Raw genomic sequence first — 23,805 nt, 5'->3', positions numbered from 1 at the left:
TGTTTTTGAACTGCTAGGTTGGCAAAAGCTGGGGCTAACAGCTGGAGCTCACCCAGTCAGTAGATTCAAACCACAGACCTTCAGGATAGCAAGTTCTGCAGCTTAGCCGTTTACTCTGCTGCACCACATAGTTTAAATTTCAAACTCTTTTTCCAGATTCTTTCCTGTTGTTCCATTTGTATTTGTTTACCTAACTTTTGGGCCCACATAACCATACAATCTTTCACCTGTTCCTTCTTCATTTCATATTTTAACAGCAATTAATTATACATCTTAGTAATTAAAAGATCACCTCCAGAATCCAAAACAGTTTCAAGTTCAGGTTTATCAATAACAAATCGAAATAATTTTTTTATTCATTTCAAATTGTCTGTAAGGGAGCCATTGCATTGGGAAGTTTTCAGACGGTTGTTCCTCTCTCGCCTTTATTCTATACTGATTATTACCCAGCAACAACAAGTCTTTGTAAGTTAACCATTTTACTTTCAAGGCAATTTCCATTCTATACAGAGCTTCATGTGGAGGGCACAACAGTAAATTTCTGCTGTGATATCTTTTCTTATACTTATTCCACACATTTAATAACAATCACCTTATGTACTGATAATTAAAATTAGGGTCTGGCTTTATTATTTTATCATACCACAGATAGGCATGAATCCTGAATTACAAATCTCGTGCTTCTAGTTGTAGTAATAATAAGATTGCCTTTTCCTGCCGAAGCGGGTACCTATTTATCTATTCACATTTGCATGTTTTCAAACTGCTAGGATGGCAGGACCTAGAGCTTGACAGATGGGAGCTCACCCCATCTCACGGATTTGAACCGCCAACCTTCAGGTCAGCATAAAATCATGAAAATGAACAGAATCTAGCTACCAGTATTTAAAAACTCTAAAATCAAAACAGTAAATAAGGAACAACATTCTGAAATCAGAGGAATTCCAGACATTAATCAATCAGGGGCAGCTAATGACTCTGAACAAAGGATTCGCCCAGGCCAGGACATGAAGGTCATTTAATGCTAATCAAGGTGATTAATTACAACATTCAACCTGGACCTTCCAGCGATATATAAACCTTCCTCGCTTAGTTTTTCCAATATACCTCACAACCTCTGAGGAAGCCTGCCTTAGATGTGGGCAAAATGTCAGGAGAAATACTTCTGGAACATGGCCATACAGCCCTGAAAACACACAACAACCCTTCAGGTCAGCAGTTCAGTGGCACAAGGCTTTAATCCATTGCACCGCTGCGGCTCCATTTCTCAAGAACTCCCAGAATTTCTGACAGTTGGCCAAACTGGAGTGGACTTCTGGGAGTTGAAGTCCCAAATAACGGGAGTGCCAAAGATAGGGCGTGGATCAGCATTGTTACTTTAAGTGCCATGGCATCATTCTGTGAGATCTTGGGATTTGTAGTTTTATGAGGCCTAAGAGTGCTCTGAGTTTCGGTCCAAAATGTCCCACCCTAAACTACAAATCTCAAGATTCCATGGGATGTTGTCATGGCAGTTAAAGTGGAATCATGGCACAAGAATAATATAGTGTGATAGGGCCCATAGTCATTAGAATACCAATGAAAAGAAGGGCAAGGGGTCGTTGGCCAGGAAAATGCAGATTAATTCACTTCCTAGGAAACAGATTGGTATGGATAGGGGGAGACCAACATTTAATCAGTGAGGCCCCCAATGGTTAAATCACTGAACTGCTGAACTTGCTGACTGAAAGGTCGGTGGTTCGAATCCAGAGAGCGGGGTGAGCTCCCGTTGTTAGCTCCAGCTTTTGCCAACCTAGCAGTTCGAAAACAAGCTAGTAAGTTACAGGTGTAATACTTTGCTGCCTCTGAGGAGTACCGGTCTGGCGGGAAGGTAACAACGCTCCATGCAGTCATGTCAGCCACATGACCTTGCAGGTGTCTACGGACAACGCCGGCTCTTTGGCTTGAAGATGAGCACCAACCCCCAGAGTCGGACACGACTAGACTTAATGTCAGGGAAAATCTTTACCTTTACTGACATGAAAGAAAAATGGTATAAAATGATATAGATGGTACCCGACACCAGAAAGTTTTGCTCCAGTTTTGCTGAGACAGGTAGAGTTCAGTTGTGGCTCTAAGGCTAGATCTGTGATGCCATTTACAGTCCAAGAAGGATAGAAAGAGTGTGATTCTTCGGATGGCAGGAGGAGGAACCCAATATAGATGGCCTCAGCCTCACGCTCCATCTGGAATGGCAGGATCCAGGATTCTTTTTCAGTTGAGCCTTTAAAACCCTGCCCACTTCTCCAACGGTTTTTCTATCCAGCCTAACCATGTTTGCCCTTCTCTAACAAACTTAGAAGGCAAAGATGTTAGGAAGGATAAAAACAAGAATGAAAAGACAATGGCTTTAAATAAAATCAGATCGAGAGATGGCCGCAACCTGAAAAACAAGCCACCCAGTGATCACCAATTTAAAATCAGAGAATAGCAGACAGATTGTAGAGAACAAAAACTTTAACGGGACAGACTGGGACAGCAATTTAGTAAACAAGGGAGGCAGAGTCAAGCCAAAGAGCAATTCAAGATTTATGTTTTTGAATCAAACTTATTGTTTTAATAGGCAGAAAGGCACTTAAATTAAATAACAGCAATATATATATAGACACACACAGCAATATATATATATAGACACACACACATACACAGTGTGTGTGTGTGTGTGTGTGTGTGTATGGGAGGAAAGACCAATATCGAGCTAACCAGTGCAGTCTGATCATATTGCACCTAAGGAATGGTTTCAAAAATTTTCAGTGCTTGAACAGCTTTGAAAGAAACTTGGTCCAAAAATAGCAAGTCAAATAAAAACAATAACAAAACACACAAAACCAAATACACACAAAAATTATAACACAAGTTCTTCTCAAAATAGAGCATGAGAGTGCATCAGTGATGCTAATTGCTCTATATTGGCCAAGGAGACCTTGGTTTCCCATGTATCTTCAAACGTCAGGGACTCCTTTATCACTCAAAACCTAATTTCTGTCAGTTGGTTAGCACAGATTAAAATTAATAGTGGATCTGTATTTCTATCTAAGTGCTTACCCTAGAACTAATTTATCTTCCATGTTCTGGGTTAAACCATGTCATCCAGAAGAGTTTATATGGCACACTTGAGATGAGAGGAGAGCTTGGAATTTCTTGGAAGAGACTTCTCAAAATTAGCTGCACCTTACTTTGAGCATCTTTCATAAAATAGGTTTGCTTTAGTGCAGACTCAGGCCCCATCTGCACTGCCATATAAAATCCAGATTGTCTGCTTTGAACTGGATTACATGGCAGTGTAGAGTCATATAATCCAGTTCAAAAGCAGATAATGTGGATTATCTGCTTTGATAATCTGGATTGTATGACAGTATAGAGAACGAAGGTCACTGGAAGGTTTAACTAACTTAATGTGAAAGTTGAAGGTTAATTAAAGATGTGGTCTTCCAATTTAGACTTGTTTTGATTATTTTCAGATCACAAAATCAAAACTACAAAGTTAAATGGCACGGAATAACATGAAATTCCAGGAGAAACAGACGGAACATCAGATTTACAAATTTCCAAGGCCCCTTCCACAAAGCTGGAAAAAAAATCCTCATTATCTGCTTTGAACTGGAACATATAAGCAGTATGGACTCAGAAAACCCAGTTCTTAAGCAGATATTGTGGGATTTTCTGCCTTGATATTCTGAGTTATATGGCTGTGAGGAAGGGCTCTTAGCCATGGTCTAAAACAGTGGTTCTCAACCTTCCTAATGCCATGACCCCTTAATATAGTTCCTCATGTTGTGGTGACCCTCAACCATAAAATTATTTTTGTTGCTACTTCCTAACTGTAATTTTGCTATTGTAATGAATCGTAATGTGAATGTCTGATATGCAAGATGTATATTCATTCACTGGACCAAATTTGGCACAAATGCCCGATACACCCAAATTTGAGTACTAGTGGGGTTGGGGAAGGGATTGATTTTGTCATTTGGGAGTTGTAGTTGCTGGGATTTATAGTTAATCTACAATCAAAGAGCATTCTACCAACTCTACCAACCAAACTTGGGACACAGAACTCCCAATGACCAACAGAAAATACTGGAAGGGTTTGGAGGGCATTGACCTTGAATTTTGGAGTTGTAGTTCATCTAAATCCAGAGAGTACTGTGGATTCAAACAATGATGGATCTGGACCAAATTTGGTGCGAATACTCAATATGCCAAAATGTGAACACTGGTGGAGTTTGGGGGAAATAGATTTTGACATTTGGGAGTTGTAGTTGTGGGATTTATAGTTCACCAACAATCAAAGAACCCCTTGAACCCCACCAATGATAGAATTGGGCCAAATTCCCCACACAGAACCCCCCCCCCCCCATGACCAACAGAAAATACTGGAGGGATCTGGGAGGAATTGACAGTGATTTAGGGGAAATGTAGTTCACCTACTTTCAGAAAGCACTGTGAATCAATATGTGTTTTCTGGTGGTCTTTGGCGACCCCCTCGTGACCCATCCAGGAGTCCTGACCCCCAGGTTGAGAAAGTCTGTCCTAAAAGGAATATCTGCAGAAGGAACTACTCAGCCTGCCAGCCAGACACAAGGGAGAGCTTGCTGAGCAGGCTGAGGGGTTAACTGCTCCTGCGTTTAAGGAATTAAGGAAGGAAAGAAAGGGGAAAATGGTGAAAATAGGATGTAAGGGTGTGGAGTTTGTTTCCCAATTGCTGGATGCAACGTAGGTGCTTCAGCCAAGACCTTGGATTTTTGATCTCCTGCAGAGGGCTCTCGGACATCGACTTTGGAAGTGTGAACTTCACCCTGCTTCTTGGATATTATCCTGGAACAGACATTTAATGCTCTTCTTACATATTCCTCTATCTGGCATTTTTGTGGACTAATTGGCTAGACTCTGGACTGTTGTACATACCTTGCCTGTCTAGAGATTGTGGTCTTCACATAGTCTTTGAACGTTCTTCCATATAATATATGCTCTGTGAAAGAAATTATCTCATGAATGAGAGGTCCAGATTAGAAACCTGTACCTCTACATTCTATTTTTTAAAAAACGAGTTGGAAAAAAACGGATTTTAAAAAAATGTTTGTGTTTATGGGGAAAATGAGTTTTTTTCCAGACCCCATGGGGAGGGACAGGTTTGAAAAAACTGCATTTTTTTGGAAGAAATTAGTTTTGGTTTGAAATGTTTTTTTAAAAATAATGTTTTTAATTGAAAAAACATTTCTGGGGGAAATTTTCGTTTCTGGAAAAAACTTTTTGCAAACCCTCAAGCTTGGAAAAACCTTTTTAAAAGTTTTTGGAATAAATTGTTTTCATGGAAAAGAGTTTTTTTTCTCTGTGGGTTGGAAAAATGAGTTTTTAATGGGTTTTTGAAAAAATAGTTTTGTGTAAGAAATGCATTTTGGTTGGAATAAATTGGTTTTTTGAAAGAACAAAAAAGCTTTTTTTAAAAAAGTTTTTTGGTGAGGATTATTTTTTCCAAAATACCAGGGTTGGAAAAAATTGGTTTGGTGAGGGTTAAAATATTTTTATGGGAGTCCCTGGTGGCACAGCAGGTTAAACCACTGAGCTGCTGAACTTGCTGACCGAAAAGTTGGCGGTTCAAATCCAGGGAGCGGGATGAGCTCCTGTTGTTAGCTCCAGCTTCTGCCAACCTAGCAGTTCGAAAACATGCAAAATGTGAGTATCAATAGGTACCGCTCAGGCGGGAAGGTAATGGCACTCCATGCAGTCATGCCAGCCACATGACTTTGGAGGTGTCTATGGACAATGCCAGCTCTTTGGCTTAGAAATGGAGATGAGCACCAACCCCCAGAGTTGGACACGGCTAGACTTAATGTCAGGGGAAAACCTTTTTAATGGGGAAATATATATATATATATATATATTTACAAAACACAAAGGTTAGAAAAAAATCTTTTTAGAAAAAAAAATGGTTGGGGAGGTTTAATGGGGGAAATGATACTTTTTTAAAACCAAAAGGATTTTGAAAATGAGCTTGGAAAAGTGAGTGCCTTTGAGATACAGGCAGGCCCCAAGTTAGAAACAAGATAGGTTGTGTAGATTTGTTTAGGTACTGTTCCCTTATCCAGGCAGAGGCCACAAGGGGGTGTGTGAGAGAGAAGGCTAGTCCATTTTGTGGGGGTGGAGGGTGGGTTGAAGGAGGAAAACCATTTCCCTTGTTTTCCTGTTATTACGTCACCCAAAACAACCATAGCTTATGAAATGGGAATGTGGGAGAGGGAGAATAACCAGCAAGGTAAAGGTAAAGGTTTTCCCCAGTCATGTCTGACTCTGGGGGTTGGTGCTCATCTCCATTTCTAAGCCGAAGAGCTGGCATTGTCCATAGACACCTCCAAGGTCATGTGGCCGGTATGACTGCATGGAGCGCCGTTACCTTCCCGCCGGAGCGGTACCTATTGATCTACTCACATTGGCATGCTTTCGAACTGCTAGGTTGGCAGGAGCTGGAGCTAACAGTGGCCACTCACGCTGCTCCCATGGTTTGAACCTGGGACCTTTCGGTCTCCAGCTCAGTGCTTTAACGCACCGCCACCTTTTGGGGTGGAGGAGCCAAAACCCGCTTTATGGCTGCATCCTCTGAAAGCAGTGGTAAAACCAACATATAATGAGGAATTGAGAACAGCCGCCTGTATTTGGGAGGAATACATTTATGGGGTTGTTGTATGTTTTCCGGGCTGTATGGCCATGTTCTAGAAGTATTCTCTCCTGATGTTTCGCCTACATCTATGGCAGGCACCCTCAGAGGTTGTGAGGTATGGAGAAACTAAGCAAGGAAGGTTTATATATCTGTGGAAAGTCCAGGGTGAGAGAAGAACTCTTTGTCAGTTGGAGGCCAGTGTGAATGTTGTAGTTAATCACCTTCATTAGCACTGAATAGCTTCATCAGGCTTCAACAGGCTTCCTGCCTGTGGACATAATTTGTTCAGAGTCGTTAGCTGACCCTGGTTCCCATGTCTGGAACTCCTCTGTTTTCAGAGTGTTGCTTCTTATTTACTGTTCTGATTTTTGAATTTTTTAATACTGGTAGCCAGATTTTGTTCATTTTCATGGTTTCCTCCTTTCCACAGATATATATAAACCTTCCTTGCTTAGTTTCTCCATACCTCACAACCTCTGAGGATTTTGTGTGTGTGTGTGTGTCAGGAGCAACTTGAGTCGCTTCTGGCGTGAGAGAATTGGCCGTCTGCAAGGACGTTTCATCTGAGGATGCCTGCCATAGATGTGGGCAAAACGTCAGGAGAGAATACTTCTAGAACATGGCCAAACAGCCCGGAAAACATACAACAACCCTGTGATCCTGATGACCGTCACCCCAGCTTTCAAATTGATTTGAAAACGCAGCGGAGAGTTCCGTGGATCGCTCACCAAAGGAACGGAACGGGACCGCAGCAGACTATTATTAAGAGATCTTTTTTTATTTCACTTTCCCCTTCCCTGAACTATGTAACAAAATCCCCCAATAAAAGTAGCATTTATTTTAACAATAACACTCTCTATCTGGTTATTTTGTATCTTTCTCTGACTCCTTCCTTTGCCTGCAATTTCTCTCTCTCTCGCGTCCCTTTAACTCCGGCTGAGGTTCTCCGCCATAGATTAACATGGCGGACGATATAAATTGGCTCATATCTCTATCAAAATTACCCCTAGAACGCTCCTCTTTTAGACCTAACCCTTTCTAAGGCTCCTGACTCGAAGACAACCAGCGGAACCGGAATCGGTCCAGTTTTCGGCACCTCAACAGCTGACTGTCAAACGGGACCGACTGCTCCTTCCAAGCCAAACTGCTGCCTTATCCCGGACTTTCCTCTCCCCGCGGCCCGCGGAATGGTTTTAAGAGATCCCTAGCCCCTTTCTGTGAACTGGGGATGGGGGGGATCGCTCTCTCGCTGGGGAAACATAGTTCTCCAAGAACCCTTACCCTCTCTACAGCTGCCAGGGGGTGCCCGGACGGGTGCCCTCCACGTTTCATTCATACCTTCATAATTTCATGAAGGAGAAGAACACTCTTCCCCAGACCTATGCCTGGACTTATGAAATCTTATACTTCCAAAGACTGCAACCCACATGTGCCCCTTCCCCATGCCATCTCTATGAATTCCTTATGAACTCTTTTTCCTCATGTATTTGTGAATTTTCATATTCTATGTACTTGGACACTCTCATGACTCACTGTTGTATGAACTTCTAATCGTTGGGCTAACTTCATGAATTGTGAAATCATGCTGCTAGAACTCCACTTCTATATTGGGTTCCCCAGGTGTTGTAACTTCGTTCTTATCAAATGTTTTCTATTGCTTATATCATTCATGATTCCCCTTTATGCAATGTCACCCACCTTTATGGATTCTCCTTTATTTCCTTGAAATCTATCTATCTGCCTATATGTATTTGTACTCTTTGGGATCCCCGGAAAATATGTATTTTTCCCAGCAGGGTTTATGTTCCAACTTTATTTTAATTTTCATTCTATCCCATATAATTGTCAAATCATGAAATCAAATGGGAAATATTATGACCCCAACATGAACTCTAGCCCTATGACCCAGACCTCCCTTCCCAAAAACAAAAGGATAATCTGCCACCGTTTAATCCAATCTCATTCCGATCGCATGGACAATATAGGGTTTGAGTCACCAAATTCCTAAAGGTGACTCGCCCCAAGGCAAACATTGTCATATCCCAGGCTGGGACGCCTCAGGAAGGCACCCCTGTGGAGCCCGTCAATGACGGCTCATCACCACCCTTCTTTACTTCCCGTCTGACACCCCAAAGGCATATTTAAGATCTGTGAACGTGACAGGACCCCGGACATCCTTGATGGGTGCCATTAAATTCCTTTAGAAATCGGCTGGGCCAGAATTAATCTGATATTTCCGTCCTGTCACCTCATTGTTTCAATAGCTCCCGCCTCCTCCTCTCTGATTGGCCCGAGTGGGGACAAAAAGCGGCTCCCCATTGGGCCGGCAGAGCAAAGCGGGAAACGAAAGCCCGCCTCGTTCAACCTCTCAGCCTATCCGCGATCAGATGGGCGGGGAAGCGGGGCGGGAAATTCAAAGGGCTGTCAGACCGAAACATTGTATAAATATGGCTTTATTTGAAACATATGTTACGCTAGTAGATTGAATGATCGCTATTAGCGTCCTTTTCAGCTGAATTGCTCAATAAAGACTCCTTGGCGGATTTTCCTTCATCTTTGGCGGACCTTCTTCATTTCAAGCTTCAGGTTGTATTGCGGCTTATATTCTCCTTTGGCTTCGCCAAGGTCCGTTCCCTCAGGACCGGGTCGGGTCTCTCCTAAAGGGCCCGATCCCCTAAAGTGCGGTCGACAACAATCCCGGCCATGAAAGCCTTCCACAACGAATACATTTATGTCAAAAGTCTGCAAGGCCTTTAATGCTACTGGCCTGGGAATGCATACACTGCAACCTGTGAGCTGTGCTGAGCTTGGAACAGGAGGGAGGGAGGGAGGCGGGAACTTTTGGTGGAAGTGCTCCAGTCTTGTGGAACGGGGCGGGGCTTCCCCTCCGAGGGCGGACGGACTGGAGGCGTTACAGGAGGCGGGGCTTCGGGAGGGGGCGGGGCTTCCACCGGTGCGCCCCGCCCCACCCCGCGAGGAGGCGCCCGAGTCCACCTGCTGCAGGTGGAGAGGCAGCGCGCGCCGCGCGGGAAGCTTCTGCCGCCAGCTTGTGGAAGGGCACGCCATGGGGGAACCCTTCCTGCGCTGCCCGCTGCGCACCCCGCGTGGCCGCTTCCTGGTGTCGCTGCCGCCGGGAGGAGAGCTCATGCTGGGCACCCCGGAGCTGGTGGGCGGAAGGCAGAACGGTGAGGCCCGCCCCGCCCCAAGCCCTCCTCGCTCCCTTCCTCTCTCGCTCCTCTTTCCCTCCTCCCCCACCCTTCTTTCCTCCTCCTTTCCTTCATTGCTTTCTCCCTCTCTCCCCTATTCCTCCTCTCTTTCCCATCTCTTTCCTTCCTCCCCTCCTTCATTTCCTCCCTCCTTTCTTCCTCTCCTCTTTGCCCTCTCTTTCCTTCCTTCCCCTTCTTCTTTACTTGCCCCTTCTCCTTCCTTCCTTCCTTCCTTCCTTCCTTCCTTCCTTCCTTCCTTCCTTCCTTCCTTCCTTCCTTTTTTAGTCTCCTCTTCCCGTTCTCCTTCCTTCCCTCCTTCCTCCATTTCCTCCCTCCTTTCTTCCTCGCCTCCTTCTCTCTCTTTTCTTCCCCTCCTTCCCTTCTTTCCTCTCCTCCTCTTCTTCCTTCCCTGTTTCCCTTCTCCTCCCTTCCCCTTCCTTCCTTCCTTCCTTTCCTCCCTCTCTCCCCTATTCCTTCTTTCCTTCCTTCCTCTCCTCCCCTCTTTCCCTTCTCCTTCCTTCCTTCATTTCTTCCCTCCTTTCTTCCTCTCCTCTTTGCCCTCTCTTTCCTTCCTTCCCCTTCTTCTTTACTTGCCCCTTCTCCTTCCTTCCTTCCTTTTTTAGCCTCCTCTCCTCCTCCCGTTCTCCTCCCTCCATTTCCTCCCTCCTTTTCTTCCTCGCCTCCTTCCCTCTCTTTATTTCCTTCCTTCCCCTTTCCCTTCCTCCCTCCCTTCTTTCCTCTCCTCCTCTTCTTCCTTCCCTTTTTCCCTTTTCCTCTCTTCCCCTTCTTCCTTCCTTCCTAGCCCTAGTCAGTTGCTCTCTTTAGGGTTGAGAGATCCTTGCAGAAGGCAAACACCAGTCCCAGAGAAGGGTCCAACTCATTCTGGTTCTTCAGTTAATTAGTAGCTGTCACTCAATTTTGGAATTTTTTTTAAGGGATATCTGTGATGATATATTATAAATAACTCTTATAGCCAGGGAGACAGGGATGGGGGACTAACAATAGTTAAGGGAATGGTCAAAAAACACAATTTTATTGAATATATTGGAGAGGGAATATACCCTGTTTCCCTGAAAATAAGACATCCCCAGAAAATAAGACCTAGTAGAGGTTTTGCTGAATTGCTAAATATAAGGCCTCCCCCAAAAGTAAGACCTAGCAAATTTTTTGTTTGGAAGCATGCAGGATCGGTAAATGTACATACCATAGATTGTTGTACATGGAAATAAAGGTAGTAACAAGAAATAATAATAATAATAACTTTATTCTTGTATCCCACCTCCATGTCCCAGAAGGGACTCAGGGCAGCTTACACAGGGACAAGCAAAACAACAACATAAATTTACATAAGAACAGAAATTTAAAACAGTAATTTAAAACCAGTATAGCAATAAAATATAATATAGAAATTCTTGAAAGGATTCACAGTTTGGTTATGCTGGTTTGTGATGACAACTACTATACAGTAGATAATACATTTTCATTTTTAAAAAATTCAACCATAAATGTGAATTCTTCTTTGTGGGAAAATAAGACATCCCCTGACAATAAGACCTAGCACCTCTTTGGGAGCAAAAATTAATATAAGACACTGTCTTATTTTCGGGGAAACAGGATCATGTTAGACTTCCAAAGACTTTCAAGTCTTTTTGGCTGACTGTATAAGGAAATGGTTGTGACACCTTTTGTTTTATTATTAGGGCTTTATGACTTAATTGAAAAATATTTTTGTGTTCTACTATTGGTAGGTGGAGGGGGATGGGATATGATCACGTTATACAAGGAAGTTAGTTTAAAAAATTAAAATAAAAAGTGGCTTAAGGTAGACCGCTCTCAAGGAAAGAGAGCTGTGGCATTCATAATTCAATCTTGCTTTCCCAACCTGGGAATCAGGGAACCTGTCTGACTGCAAATGCAAACGGCCTTCGCTTTACAGGGAAACGATGGTGGCGTTTCAGAGACTGCTGACAGTTGCGCTTTCCTAAGAAACACACAAGAGGCTGACTTTGCAGCAAGTTAGACAATCTATCCCCACCTACTACTTTGTTATTTGCATTCCAGGGTATCAGTATAAACCAACAGCTGGATATCCTTGAATGCTTTTACAAGTTTTCAGTTATTTTGGATGTTTGTGCTTCTGAGACAAGCAGTGACAAACCCCCTCTAAATAAATTCTGCCAAGAAAACTCCATGATAGGATCACCAGAAATTACTTGGAAGTATACAGCAATAACAATTAGGTATCATAGCTTCACGAGCCTCCAGTTGTGCAGCGGGTTAAACTAATGATCTGCTGAACTTGCTGACCAAAAGGCTGGTGGTTCGAATCCAGAGAACAGGGTGAGATCCCGCTGTTAGTCCCAGCTTCTGCCTAACTAGCAGTTCGAAAACGAATGCAAATGTACAGTAAGTAGATCCATAGGTATCGCTCTGACTGGAAGGTAACGGCACTCCATGCAGTCATGCCAGCCACATGACCTTGGAGGTGTCTGCGGACAATGGCAGCTCTTCAGCTTAGAAATTGAGATGAGCACCAACCCCTAGAGTCAGACACGACTTGATATCAGGGGAAAACCTTTACCTTTATGATAACCTCATATTGTGTTGTTAGTGGTGGTTTTTATATATACATTTGGAACTTGTGGCAAAGGCGTTTCTGTAACCTGTCAGCTGGTGTTCAAACGTTAATTAATGCTCAACACCTAACTTCTTGTTTTTCTGCCCTTTAAACTATTTGCAGAGATGCCAAGGGATTGAGCCTGTGACCTTTTGCTCTTAGACACAGCCAACTCCATCCCCTCCCTTTTGTGGCCTTTGTTTCTTCCTGTTTGTCTAACTTAGTGGCGAAGCATTTTGTTTAGCTCCCAGATGAGCTGCCAGTCTGGAGACATCTTGCTAAGTAAGATATTCCCCAAGTAGCAATATAAGTCACCCAGCAAATGGGATGCCTTTGGAGGATGGCTTGGCATTGAGGGGATGCCTGGCTTGCTGGTTCATGAAGATCAGCCAGTGCTTATAGTCTGTAGTTTCCCATCTCTTACCATCATCCATATCTTAAAAAGCTACATTGGCAGAATGAAATGGTTTTAAAGTTGATTATTTCCAGTCACATGGTATCTAAATTTTGCATCCTTCCTTTAAAGTCTAGTTTTTCATTTCCCCTGCTAATATGTTGAATTGCTCCATGTGGATAATGCCACCTGAAGTGGAAGAACTCATTAGGAAGGTATTTGCTGAGAACCAAAGCCATGTGTACTTTAGATTGCAAGTGGGGACACTTGAGTATATTGCTTCAGAATTTGGAGAGAGTCCTGATGGACGTGGCTTTCCTGAAGGATATAGTCTTTTCATTGCATTTAGCCAGGGCAATTGGATAGCTAGTGTCATAAAAGTAATCTGTAATACAACATAATGCAGCAGGACATCATTCAATCTTCATGCAGCAAATATCATGAGAATCCTTTATAACAAACAATGCATTTTGAAATCACTAATTTTTTTATCATGTCAGAAGCCACTTGAAAACATACCTCAAGTTGCTTCTAGTGTGCGAGAGTTGGCCGTCTACAGAGACGTTGCCCAGGGGAAGCCCGGGTGTGTTACCGTGTCCCCGCAAGCCAGAAAAGAAATAAATAATCCTGGTAGCTATAGGAAATAATGTTACCATGTGGATTAATTATTTCTTAATAATGGAGCCCCCAGATGTCGTAGTGGACTAAGTGACTTGAAGGTTGGGTTGCTGACCTGAAAGCTGCCAGGTTCGAATCCCACCCGGGGACAGTGCGGATGAGCTCCCTCTATCAGCTCCAGCTCCATGCGGGGACATGAGAGAAATCCAACAAGGATGGTAAAAATATCAAATCATCCGGGCGTCCCCTGGGCAACGTCCTTGCAGACGGCCAATTCTCTCACTCCAGAAGCAACTCAAGTTGCTCCTGACACGAAAAAAAATCTCAATACTCTGTCAACATTAATATACCGTATACTGTGGTGCAGTGAACAGTCTCATATCTTATGAAGAGGCTACCTGGAGTTATAAAACTGGCTGAATCTGTGAAGACTGTTCAGAGGAATAGAAGTTTGGTAAAGCTTCACTGCCTTGTCTGTCTATGCTGAAAGTAATCCTTCCCTCCCTCCAAAAAAACATAGCTAACATGGAACACATTGTACTGCAACAGTCTCACAATTACACTGGATTGTCTAGATGCCCAAACTAAATTAAGGAAACAATGGGGGGGGGGAGGAAAAGTGTATGTCAATATACTCTTGGTATACTTGGAAATATACTCTTTTTACCTTTGTTCATATGCATTTAGCATTGTACTCATCCTGTTTTTAATTGGTCTTATCAGTTTATGAATCTGCTGTGCACTTTCCCTGCTGAGCAAATTGGGTCTTTGGACCATCATAAAGATTGATTGATTGATTGACACTCTTGGTATCTGCCATGATTTGGCTCCAAGACCACGCATGTATGCCCAAATCCATGGATGCTCAAGTCCCATGCTGTACAATGCCATAGTAAAACCTTATATAAAATAGCAAAAGCAAGGTCTGACTTTTGGATTTTTATTTTAATATCTTCAGGCCATGGTGATTGAATCTCAGTGCATAAAACATGGATATATGGAGGGCTCAGTGTAATTACTATCGCATACAGCAAAGGTAGTAACTTCTAGTGCCAGGGTTAACCATTGGAAACATTGAGAGCTGTACTCCGTATATATATCCATAGTTCCCAATCCTGTTCTAGACCGTGCTCTCCAACTGTCCCCATTTGGCAGGGTTAATCCTCTCCCAGCCCTTTGAGCAGCTTTTAGCACATCCCAGATTCTCTTTTCTCATCCCATGTTCGTTGTTGGCTTACTTCAGGTGCTGAAAATCTTGTTCAAAGTACGAAAGTAGTTGGACGTAATTAACTGGTGGGAGTGGAGGGGAGGGTGTAGATTTCCACCCTTTCAGTATGTTGAGCAAATGCACTCCTGCAGTCTTTTGCTCTTCCTCATTAATCCCAATTGCCACTTTTCCCTCACTCTGATGTTGCTTGGACATACATGGCCCATTTTTCCTCCTGTAAAGTTGGAGGGTGTGCTAGATGCAGTCTTGGTTAATATTTGACATGCTTTTTCTGTTAAGTTGTAAACAAAGTTAATGACCTCCATGCGTAGCACTATAATAGTTTCCTCAACAGGGTTAATAAGTGAACTGGGTAACCATAAAAAGAATGAATACACAAAATAGAATCACCACAAGGAAGTTGTCTGTTTACAGTACATATACTTTGATTGCATTATGAAAGTGAAAATTTGCTAGAGCAGATGCTTTGGGCTTATCAGAAATCAGATTTTTTTTTTCCAAGAGAGACTTGACATATAGTTAGTGTAAATCCAGACGATACTACAATTAACCCCATGGCTTCCACTATGCTAAAACACTGTGACTGAGTCCCCTCCGTGGTTGAGAAAGGCAGGGCAGAAATGTTGTAAATAAATATTCTAACAGCTGGTAAACTGGCTGGGATTTCTGGGAGTTGTAGGCCAAAAACATCTGGGGACCCCAGATTGAGAACCACTGGGCTATAACAACCTGAGCTCCAGTACTAGAAGTTATGTGGATTGGGCTACACTTAACCTAACATCTCCTTGTCAAATTATTTCTGTGTGCAGTCCACCCTCTGTACCCAAGGATTTTACATCTGTGGATTCAACCTGGAAAATATTGGAAATGGCTGGAAAATATTTTTTAAAATCCAAAAGGCAAGGCAAGACTTGATTTTGTCATTTTTATGTAAAGAACACAATTTTACACCATTGTGTATAATGGGACTTGATCATCTATGGATGTTGTCATTCATGTAGGGTCCTGTAACTAAACTCTAGCAGATGCAAAGGGCCCACTGTAAACATTTATATGAGAGCCCGGCATGGTGTAGTGGTTTGAGCATTGGAATATGACTATGGAGACCAGAGTTTGACTCCACAGTCAACCATGGGAACCCACTGGGTGATTTTGGACAAATCCCACACACTCAGCCTTGTAACCCCCTCTGACCAAATCTTACCAATAAAACCGTGCACTAGGATTGCCATGAATCAAAAATAATTTGAAGACAGGCTCCAGCAATATATTTCTGTAGTACAGTGGTTCTCAACCTGGGGTCGCCAGATTTTTTGGCCTACAACTCCCAGAAATTCCAGCCAGTTTACCAGCTGTTAGGATTTCTGGGAGTTGAAGGCTAAAATCTATGGGAACCCCAGGTTGAGAACCACTGCTGTAGTATGTTGTTTACAATAATTTCAGAACTGCTCTGAAATCTGACCTCTTCAGTCACAGTGTTTTGGCATAGTGAAAGCCATGGAGTTAATTGTAGTATTGCCTAGATCACTGCATCCCTGGGCTGCCCAAGGGTTATACAAACCTACTGGCTGTAATATTTCTTCACATCCGGGTGGAACAAGTCAGCCCTCTTCTCTAATTCACACAAATAGTTCAACTGACCTAACAACGCCTGGAAGTTGTAGTAGCCAGTTCTACTCCTCGTAGCTGCTCTTCTGGCTTGTCAGCAACAAATTAATATTTGGGTCATCCTTTGATCTTTCCTTTAGTTTTTCAAAGCAAATTATGTCTTCAGCGGAGGGGGTGTGTAATGAGAAGTATTCTTGTTTTGTGAAAGAGCTGAGTGAGGTAGGGTTGGAGTTATCGCCGTCTTGCAGATGGAGATTGAAGTTTATATATGATAGTAACTCTCACTCTTGAGCCAACGTGGCATCTTCATCATCATAGGTGATCCCTTAAGGCGAAGTCTTGGTGTTGTGTTCATAAGTGACTGTGAAGACCAGTTCTATGGTTTTTCACAATGAGGACATAGGTTTCGAGATGGAAGGCTGTCACAACAAGGATTTGCTTGACCCATCTTCCTCTTGGCACATTTCTCCCTTTCACACTCTATTCGTACCTCTTCAAAATCCATAGCACCATTGGTAACAACTGACCTCCAGCTACAATGCTCAAGGGCCACGTCTTCCCAGTTCTTGATGTTTATATACTATAGTTGAGCATTGGACTATGACTCTGGAGAACAGGACCTGAATTCCTGCTTGGCCATGGAAACCCACTGGGTGATCTTGGGTGAGTCACACTTCCTCAAAGGAAGGCAAAAACAAATCCTCTCTGAGCAAATCTTGCTACAGGGAACCCTGTAATTGGATCACCATTAATCATTAACTGCTTGAAGAAACACAAGAACAGCAAATCCCTCAGTCCCATCATGACCCCTTTCATATGTGTCAAACTGTTGTACTGAGAGAGATCTAGTTCACAGAGAGTCTTCCTGGAAGGGTTCAACATATTTTCCTTGTTTAATTTATTTCTGTCCCGCCTTTCTCTTGAGATGGCACCATTACCACCTGAAATATCTAAATGTTTCTCAACATACCTATAACACTTTGTTTATGCTGGTTTACAGCCACATAGTGGAAGGCCATGTATACCTAAAATGTTGGTTGGCAAACACCCAGTGTTTTATGCAGCTACTGGAGCTAACCACTGGATGCTGAATATTGACATTTCTGACTACATTGTAGCACTTTTGGGTTGGGAGTGCTTTAAATGCAAATAGACAGCATTCTGACAGTGAGTATGGAAGCTCACTTTCTAGAAAGTGGCATGTGGTTAGTGTGATCAATTCCTTTTTAGGAGAAGATCCTGCTTTAATAGTATGATAATGAAAGAAAGTGGTGACAAGCTCCTCAGAGCAACAATTATAAGAGACTTCAGACTTGAGTAATTGCCATGCCTCATCTAATGTTAAGAAGCTTTAATTCATGGCTCTAATTTCCACCTTTAAAATTAAAAACAGTTTGAGGGTTAGATTCTTGAAGATCTACTCGCCTTTACTGGTCAAGCCAGTTGGGAGGTTCTGGAAGCTTGTAATCCACCAAAAAGTTAACTTTTTAAAACTTGGTTTGCTTCTTCTAAGTCTTTTAATTCTTGCAGCCCATGCTTTTTATGGTACATTTCCAGTGCCTGGGTCTTCTTACAACCCCATCCCTTCAGATATTTTGTTGTTTATTCATTCAGTCGTTTCTGACTCTTTGTGACCTCATGGACCAGCCTTGCCAGAGCTCCCTATCGGCCGTAGCCACCCCCAGTTCCTTCAAGGTCAAGCCAGTCCCTTCAAGGATACAATCCATCCATTTTGCCCTTGGTCGGCCCCTCTTCCTTTTTCCTTCCATTTTCCTCAGCATCATTCTCTTCTCCAAGCTTTCCTGTCTTCTCATGATGTGGCCAAAGTACTTCATCTTTGCCTGTAATATCCTTCCCTCAAGTGAGCAGTTGGGCTTTATTTCCTGGATGATGGACTGGTTGGATCTTCTTGTGGTCCAAGGCATGCTCTGAATTTTCCTCCAACACCACGGTTCAAAAGTGTCTTATCTTCCTTCACTCAGGCTTCCAGCTCTCACATCCTTCCAGCTCTCACATTACTACGGGGAATACCATTGCTTTAACTATGCAAACTATTATAACTATTCAGATATTACTTTCCTCCAAAAAAGGAGTTCTGTCTCTCTGCTGCTATGGTAAAAAAGTTTGCCTGGCAAACATTGCACCTGAGCTAACCCAAAAGCATATTGCTTTTGCACGTTGTACTTCCCCCAAGGCTGTGCTGCCTTAGATACTCTGATGCATAGAGGTACAGACAGTACATGGAATGAATGATTTTGGACCTTTTGCTTTGTAGATAGGAGTGTGAGGAGGAACCCGGAGCTTAGAGAGAGGATGTGTCCCCTAACAATTCATACATACGTGACCAATTCTGCATAGTCCCTGTCACACCGGCTTCCCCTAAAGCAAAGAGGTCACAGATTATTCAGCTGGTTATTCTGGTTGAGGCCTTCTTAAGGCAACATCATGATGACGGGTTTATATAATTTGAGGAAAAATATGCTTGTTCAGCAAACACATGGGCCTCTGTAAAGGGCTACCCCCCCCCCCCCCCCAAGAATTTTACTAAACTGAGGAGAATTTTCCTAGCCTCCTGATTCATTGTGAGACTTAGGAAATGTTAAAACCCAAGATAAAAATGTATGTTCTGTTTCCCTGATTTCTGTAAATTGATTTTTTAAAAGAAAAGATAAAAGACTGAGGAAAATGCATTTTACACAAACTGCCTTTGCTTTTTATTCCCTAGGATAAAAAAGGTAAAGGTTTCCTCTGACGTTAAGTTCAGTCATGTCTGACTCTGGGGGTTGGTGCTCATCTCCATTTCTAAACCGAAGAGCTGGTGTTGTCCGTAGACACCTCCAAGGTCATGTGGCCAGCATGATTGCATGGAGCGCTGTTACCTTCCCACCGGAGCGGTACCTATTGATCTACTCACATTGGCATGTTTTCAGACTGCTAGGTTGGCAGGAGCTGGAGCTAACAGCGGGTACTCAAGCCGCTCCCGGGATTTGAACCTGGGACCTTTCGGTCTGCAAGTTCAGCAGCTCAGCGCTTTAACGCACTTCGCCACTGGGGCTCCTTATTCCCTAGGATAGGAAAGGGAAATACATTTTGTGTATGTTTAGAAGCTCCTTTTCAGTAATCAACAACTTTTTTTACACAGGGAAAAGGCACTCAGTATAAGTTTAGAATACCTCAGAGAACAATGTTGGACAATACAATAAATAATGATGGTATGCTGGTTGTAAAGGGGGAGGAAGTATTTGATTTGTCTAATAGATCTATATAGAGATTGGTACACACACGTGTCTGTTTATGTACATGCACTGAGTTTAAGAAAAGGAGAGGAAGCTGTTGGGAAAAGGGCTGAACTCAGCATCCATCTCTGTACACCAGTGTCACCTTTGATCTCATAAAATCTTGCTCCATACAGACTGGGACACTAAAAAGAGTTGCTGCATCTCAAGGTTTGACTGAAAAACTTCATGGTTTTAGTCCCCATCTCAGCACTTCCAGCTCAAATAATGAAACCTCTGGGTGAGAAACAAGATCAAAAGGGGCAGCATTATTTCATGCCCCATCAGAACATTTTTATGGTCTCTCTATATCCATTCCAACTTGAGGTGCATGACTCTGCTTCAGTTCACCAAGAGATTTCCCTATCAGGTTGTCACTAGGATCTACTTCTCTACATTGAGACCTGTCTCTTGAAGTTTATATTGCTGGGACCTAGAGACGGCATTGTCATAACTGGGCACTTGTCAAGACCCTAGTACAGTGCTGAAGTATAGTCAGATATTGGGAAAAAGAAGTGTGATCTGAAGGCCATAGCAGGAATTGACTGAGTTCTACGTATTTTTGCTACACAATGTTTGGGAGAGATTGGCAGCTGGTCAGAAGCAGGATCAAAAACTAACTGATGACATTGCTGCCCTCAAAGAGCAGCAGATTTCTTTTGAGAGCAATGCTTGAGACTGCTCAACATGGGAAGCGTTAGCTAGAGAGAGCATTGGTGTTGACTTTGATTTGCTAAACTAAAGCAACAAAAGCAGGGAAAGAGAAGGGATGCTCACCTATCCACCGCAAAATAAGAGCCCTTATTAAATCCTGGGACTAGGTAAAGGTAAAGGTTTTTCCCTGACATTGTCTAGTCGTGTCCGACTCTGGGGGTTGGTGCTCATTTCCATTTCTAAGAGCCGATGTTGTCCAAGGTCATGTGGCCGGCATGACTGCATGGAGCACCCTTAACTTCCCGCCGGAGCGGTACTTATTGATCTACTCACATTTGCATGTTTCCAAACTGCTAGGTTGGCAGAAGCTGGGGCTGACAGCTCACCCCGCTCCCCAAATTCAAACCACCGACCTTTTAGTCAGCAAGTTCAGCGATTTAACCCACTGCACTATTGGGGCCCCCAGACATCGTGGCACTAGGATCCAGAAATTGAAGGGGAGTGGAAAGAGAAAGAATAGAAGGTTGACATTAGACCTTTAATCATCAAAAATATGAAGGGGCCATAACAAGTGCAGCAAGGGAATTATACACAGCAAGAACTGTCAGAAATTGGAGAAAAGCAACACAGCTTCAGGGGAAACAGTTAAGCCAATGGCTAGTGCAATTGTGGGGCCAATTGATTTATTTATTTACAGTAGTTGGCGTGTTCCAGTGATATACTATACAGTAGTTATATTCTGCCCTTCGCACCCCGAAGGGGACTCAGGGTGGATCACAATGTATACACATACAAGGCAAACATTCAATGCCATATGAACATAGAGACAGAGACAGACACAGAGGCAATTTAATCTTCTCCAGCTTCCTGAGGGTATGCTTGATTCTGGGCACAGGGGGAGCAGCTACTTCATCATCCACTGTGATGCTGACTTCCTCATTCCAAACGCTGCTGGACGATTTTTATGGTGTCTTAAATTAGTTAAATTAGCCTCCTCACATTGTGGTACCTAAATTTCCTACTTGATAGATGCAACTATCTTTCGGGTTGATTAGGTCAACAATGAGCAGGGCTATTTTTTATTTTAATGGTCGGGTGCTCACTCCGACACGGGCTGGCCTCAAACTCATGACCTCTTGGTCATAGTGATTTATTGCAGCTGGCTACTAACCAGCCTGCACCACAGCCCGGCCCCTAGCATCCTAGTACTAGGTCAAGGTCCTAGTAGTATTTGTTTATGTATGTACAGAAGAGTTAACAAAATTATAAACTTTGTCAGAGATATTCCAATGATTCGGGGGTCCTGAGGTCTTTGTCCAACTGGGGCATATTGGCCACACAAGCAAGCTATCTTACTGCTATGGATTAGGAGGAGGAAGCACCTTTATAGTGCAGTGTTGAAGAAGCCATAGACCAGTGTTTCTCAAACTGCTCCTCCAGGTATTATGGACTTCAGCTCCCAGAAATCCCAGCCAGCTTACCAGCTGTGGGAGCTGAAGTCCAAGACATCTATAGGAGCACAGCTTGAGAAACTCTGCCATAGACAAATGAAGAGAGATGGTTCAGCAGCCGAGCTGTATTTCAAGGACCTGATGTCTCCAGCATGGGTGTTGGCTAACTGAAAGGAGCCCTTCCCTACATATGGAGTGCCCTTCTGGCATTTTTGGGACCTGTCCATGAATCTGCATGTCTCCAGGAGTCTGCACCACGTGTGGTGGTTCTCGTGTGGTTGTTCTCATTGGCAAAATACGAAGATAGTGACGCTTAGCCACAGTCTAGAATGGGAAAGGAAAGAAAGGTAGTTAGAAATAATCAGAATTCTTCTATTTTCTTGCCATATTTTTCAGTGCTAATCAGCAGTAAAACTTTAAACTCTTCACACAGGTTTGGTTATTTCTCTTGATCCTATACAAACCTCATGCCTTTGACAAACCCCAACCATTTTTTCACAGTGGCTTGCCAAAATGGCAAATGGGTGACCAGGGAAAATTTGGATATGGTGTACTGTGTACATTCTGAGAGCAAAACAAATGGTATTTTTAATGTTTCAGTGTACACTTACTTCAAAATGTAACTTTTCTTTAAAAACAAGACAGATTTTATACCATATATATATATATATATATTGTCTTTTCCCCCCTCTTTCTATTTTTCAGTCCAGGGATTCTCGATTCCCATCCAGGAGATGGTTACTGTGAGACTTGGAGCAGCCAGCAGTGGACAGAAAGCCACCGTCCAAGAAAAAGATGAAAACTGTTTCACTGGTGAGCAGGATATGTCAAAACAGGTAGTTTTGTGGGAGTCTGCATGGTCCGTTACCATACTAAGGAACGCGAAATGCGTCTTGAAAGGTCAAACAGTAAATTTAAATCTGAAGCAGAATTCCCAACAATGGAATATACTTCCAATAGCAGCCTCAGAATCTTAGTCATTGGCAGTTTTTAAAATAAGACTGAATCTGCCAAGGATTCGTAATGTATTAAATGCTGTTTCTAGTCAAAAGCCATTAAGCTAAAGGCCTTATAAATCATTACAAATTAAGCGAATCTGATGCCAACTAGGAAACTCTAACCCTCGGCTTCAGGCTCTAGTCTTCATGAAGGACCAGAGCAAAAGTTAAAAGGACATACAGTAGAGTCTCATCCAACCTTCACTCATCCAACGTTCTGTATTATCCAACACAGTCTACCTTTTAGGAGTCAATGTTTTTGTAGTCAATCTTTTCAATGTACAGCAATGTTTTGATGCTAAATTCATAAATACAGTAATTACTACATAATGTTACCATGTACTAAACTGCTTTTTCTGTAGATTTGTTGTAAAACATGATGCTTTGGTGCTTAATTTGTAAAATAAGTAATTTGTAAAATAAGTAATTTGACGTTTAATAGGTTTTTCCTTAATCCCTCCTTATTATCCTACATTTTCACTTATCCAACGTTCTGTCACCCGTTTATGTTGGATAAGCAAGACTCTACTGTAAATTTATTTATTTATTACAGCATTTATTCCCCGCCCTTCTCACCCAGTACGGGGACTCAGGGCAGTTGAGTATTAAATGTGTTTCTGTAGAATACTAAAAGGTAGACATTAAATTCATTGCTTCAAGCAGTTCTTATCCCTGACAATGATTAATGAACACCACCCAGACACAGGAGATCTCCAGGCAGTAAGCAACCAAAGGCTAGTGAACACCACTCAGACAACGGATGTCTCTAGGTAGCAAACAATTCAAAGGGAACAAAGACCAGGCTACTTCTTTGCAGATGCCCTCACTAGTTGACTATGCTGTCTTCATGGTTACTCATAGGCTAATGCAGTGGTTCTCAACCTGTGGGTTCCCAGGTGTTTTGGCCTACAACTCCCAGAAATCCCAGCCAGTTTACCAGCTGTTAGGGTTTCTGGGAGTTGAAGGCCAAAACATCTGGGGACCCACAAGTTGAGAATCACTGTGCTAATGGGTGAAATACTCTGATAAATTGTCAGAGTATTTGCAGCGCAGCAGTAGTTG

At 42.8% G+C, this 23,805-nt stretch overlaps 1 protein-coding gene across 1 annotated transcript in view; it reads left to right on the top strand.

The window, feature by feature from the left end:
- The first annotated feature begins 9,577 nt into the window (after window positions 1-9,577).
- Window positions 9,578-23,805, top strand: part of LOC100566923 (ceramide kinase) — a 29,270-nt gene continuing 15,042 nt past the window's right edge. Inside the window, exons 1-2 of the mRNA XM_062971232.1 lie at window positions 9,578-9,879; window positions 22,451-22,558. Of these exons, the coding sequence (XP_062827302.1) occupies window positions 9,759-9,879; window positions 22,451-22,558 (229 nt within the window). The 5' untranslated portion in view covers window positions 9,578-9,758. The remainder of the gene's footprint in view (window positions 9,880-22,450; window positions 22,559-23,805) is intronic.

Source organism: Anolis carolinensis, chromosome 2 (genome assembly GCF_035594765.1).
Source record: "Anolis carolinensis isolate JA03-04 chromosome 2, rAnoCar3.1.pri, whole genome shotgun sequence".
NCBI lineage: Eukaryota > Metazoa > Chordata > Lepidosauria > Squamata > Dactyloidae > Anolis > Anolis carolinensis.
This window is presented reverse-complemented; position numbering and strand designations above follow the sequence as displayed.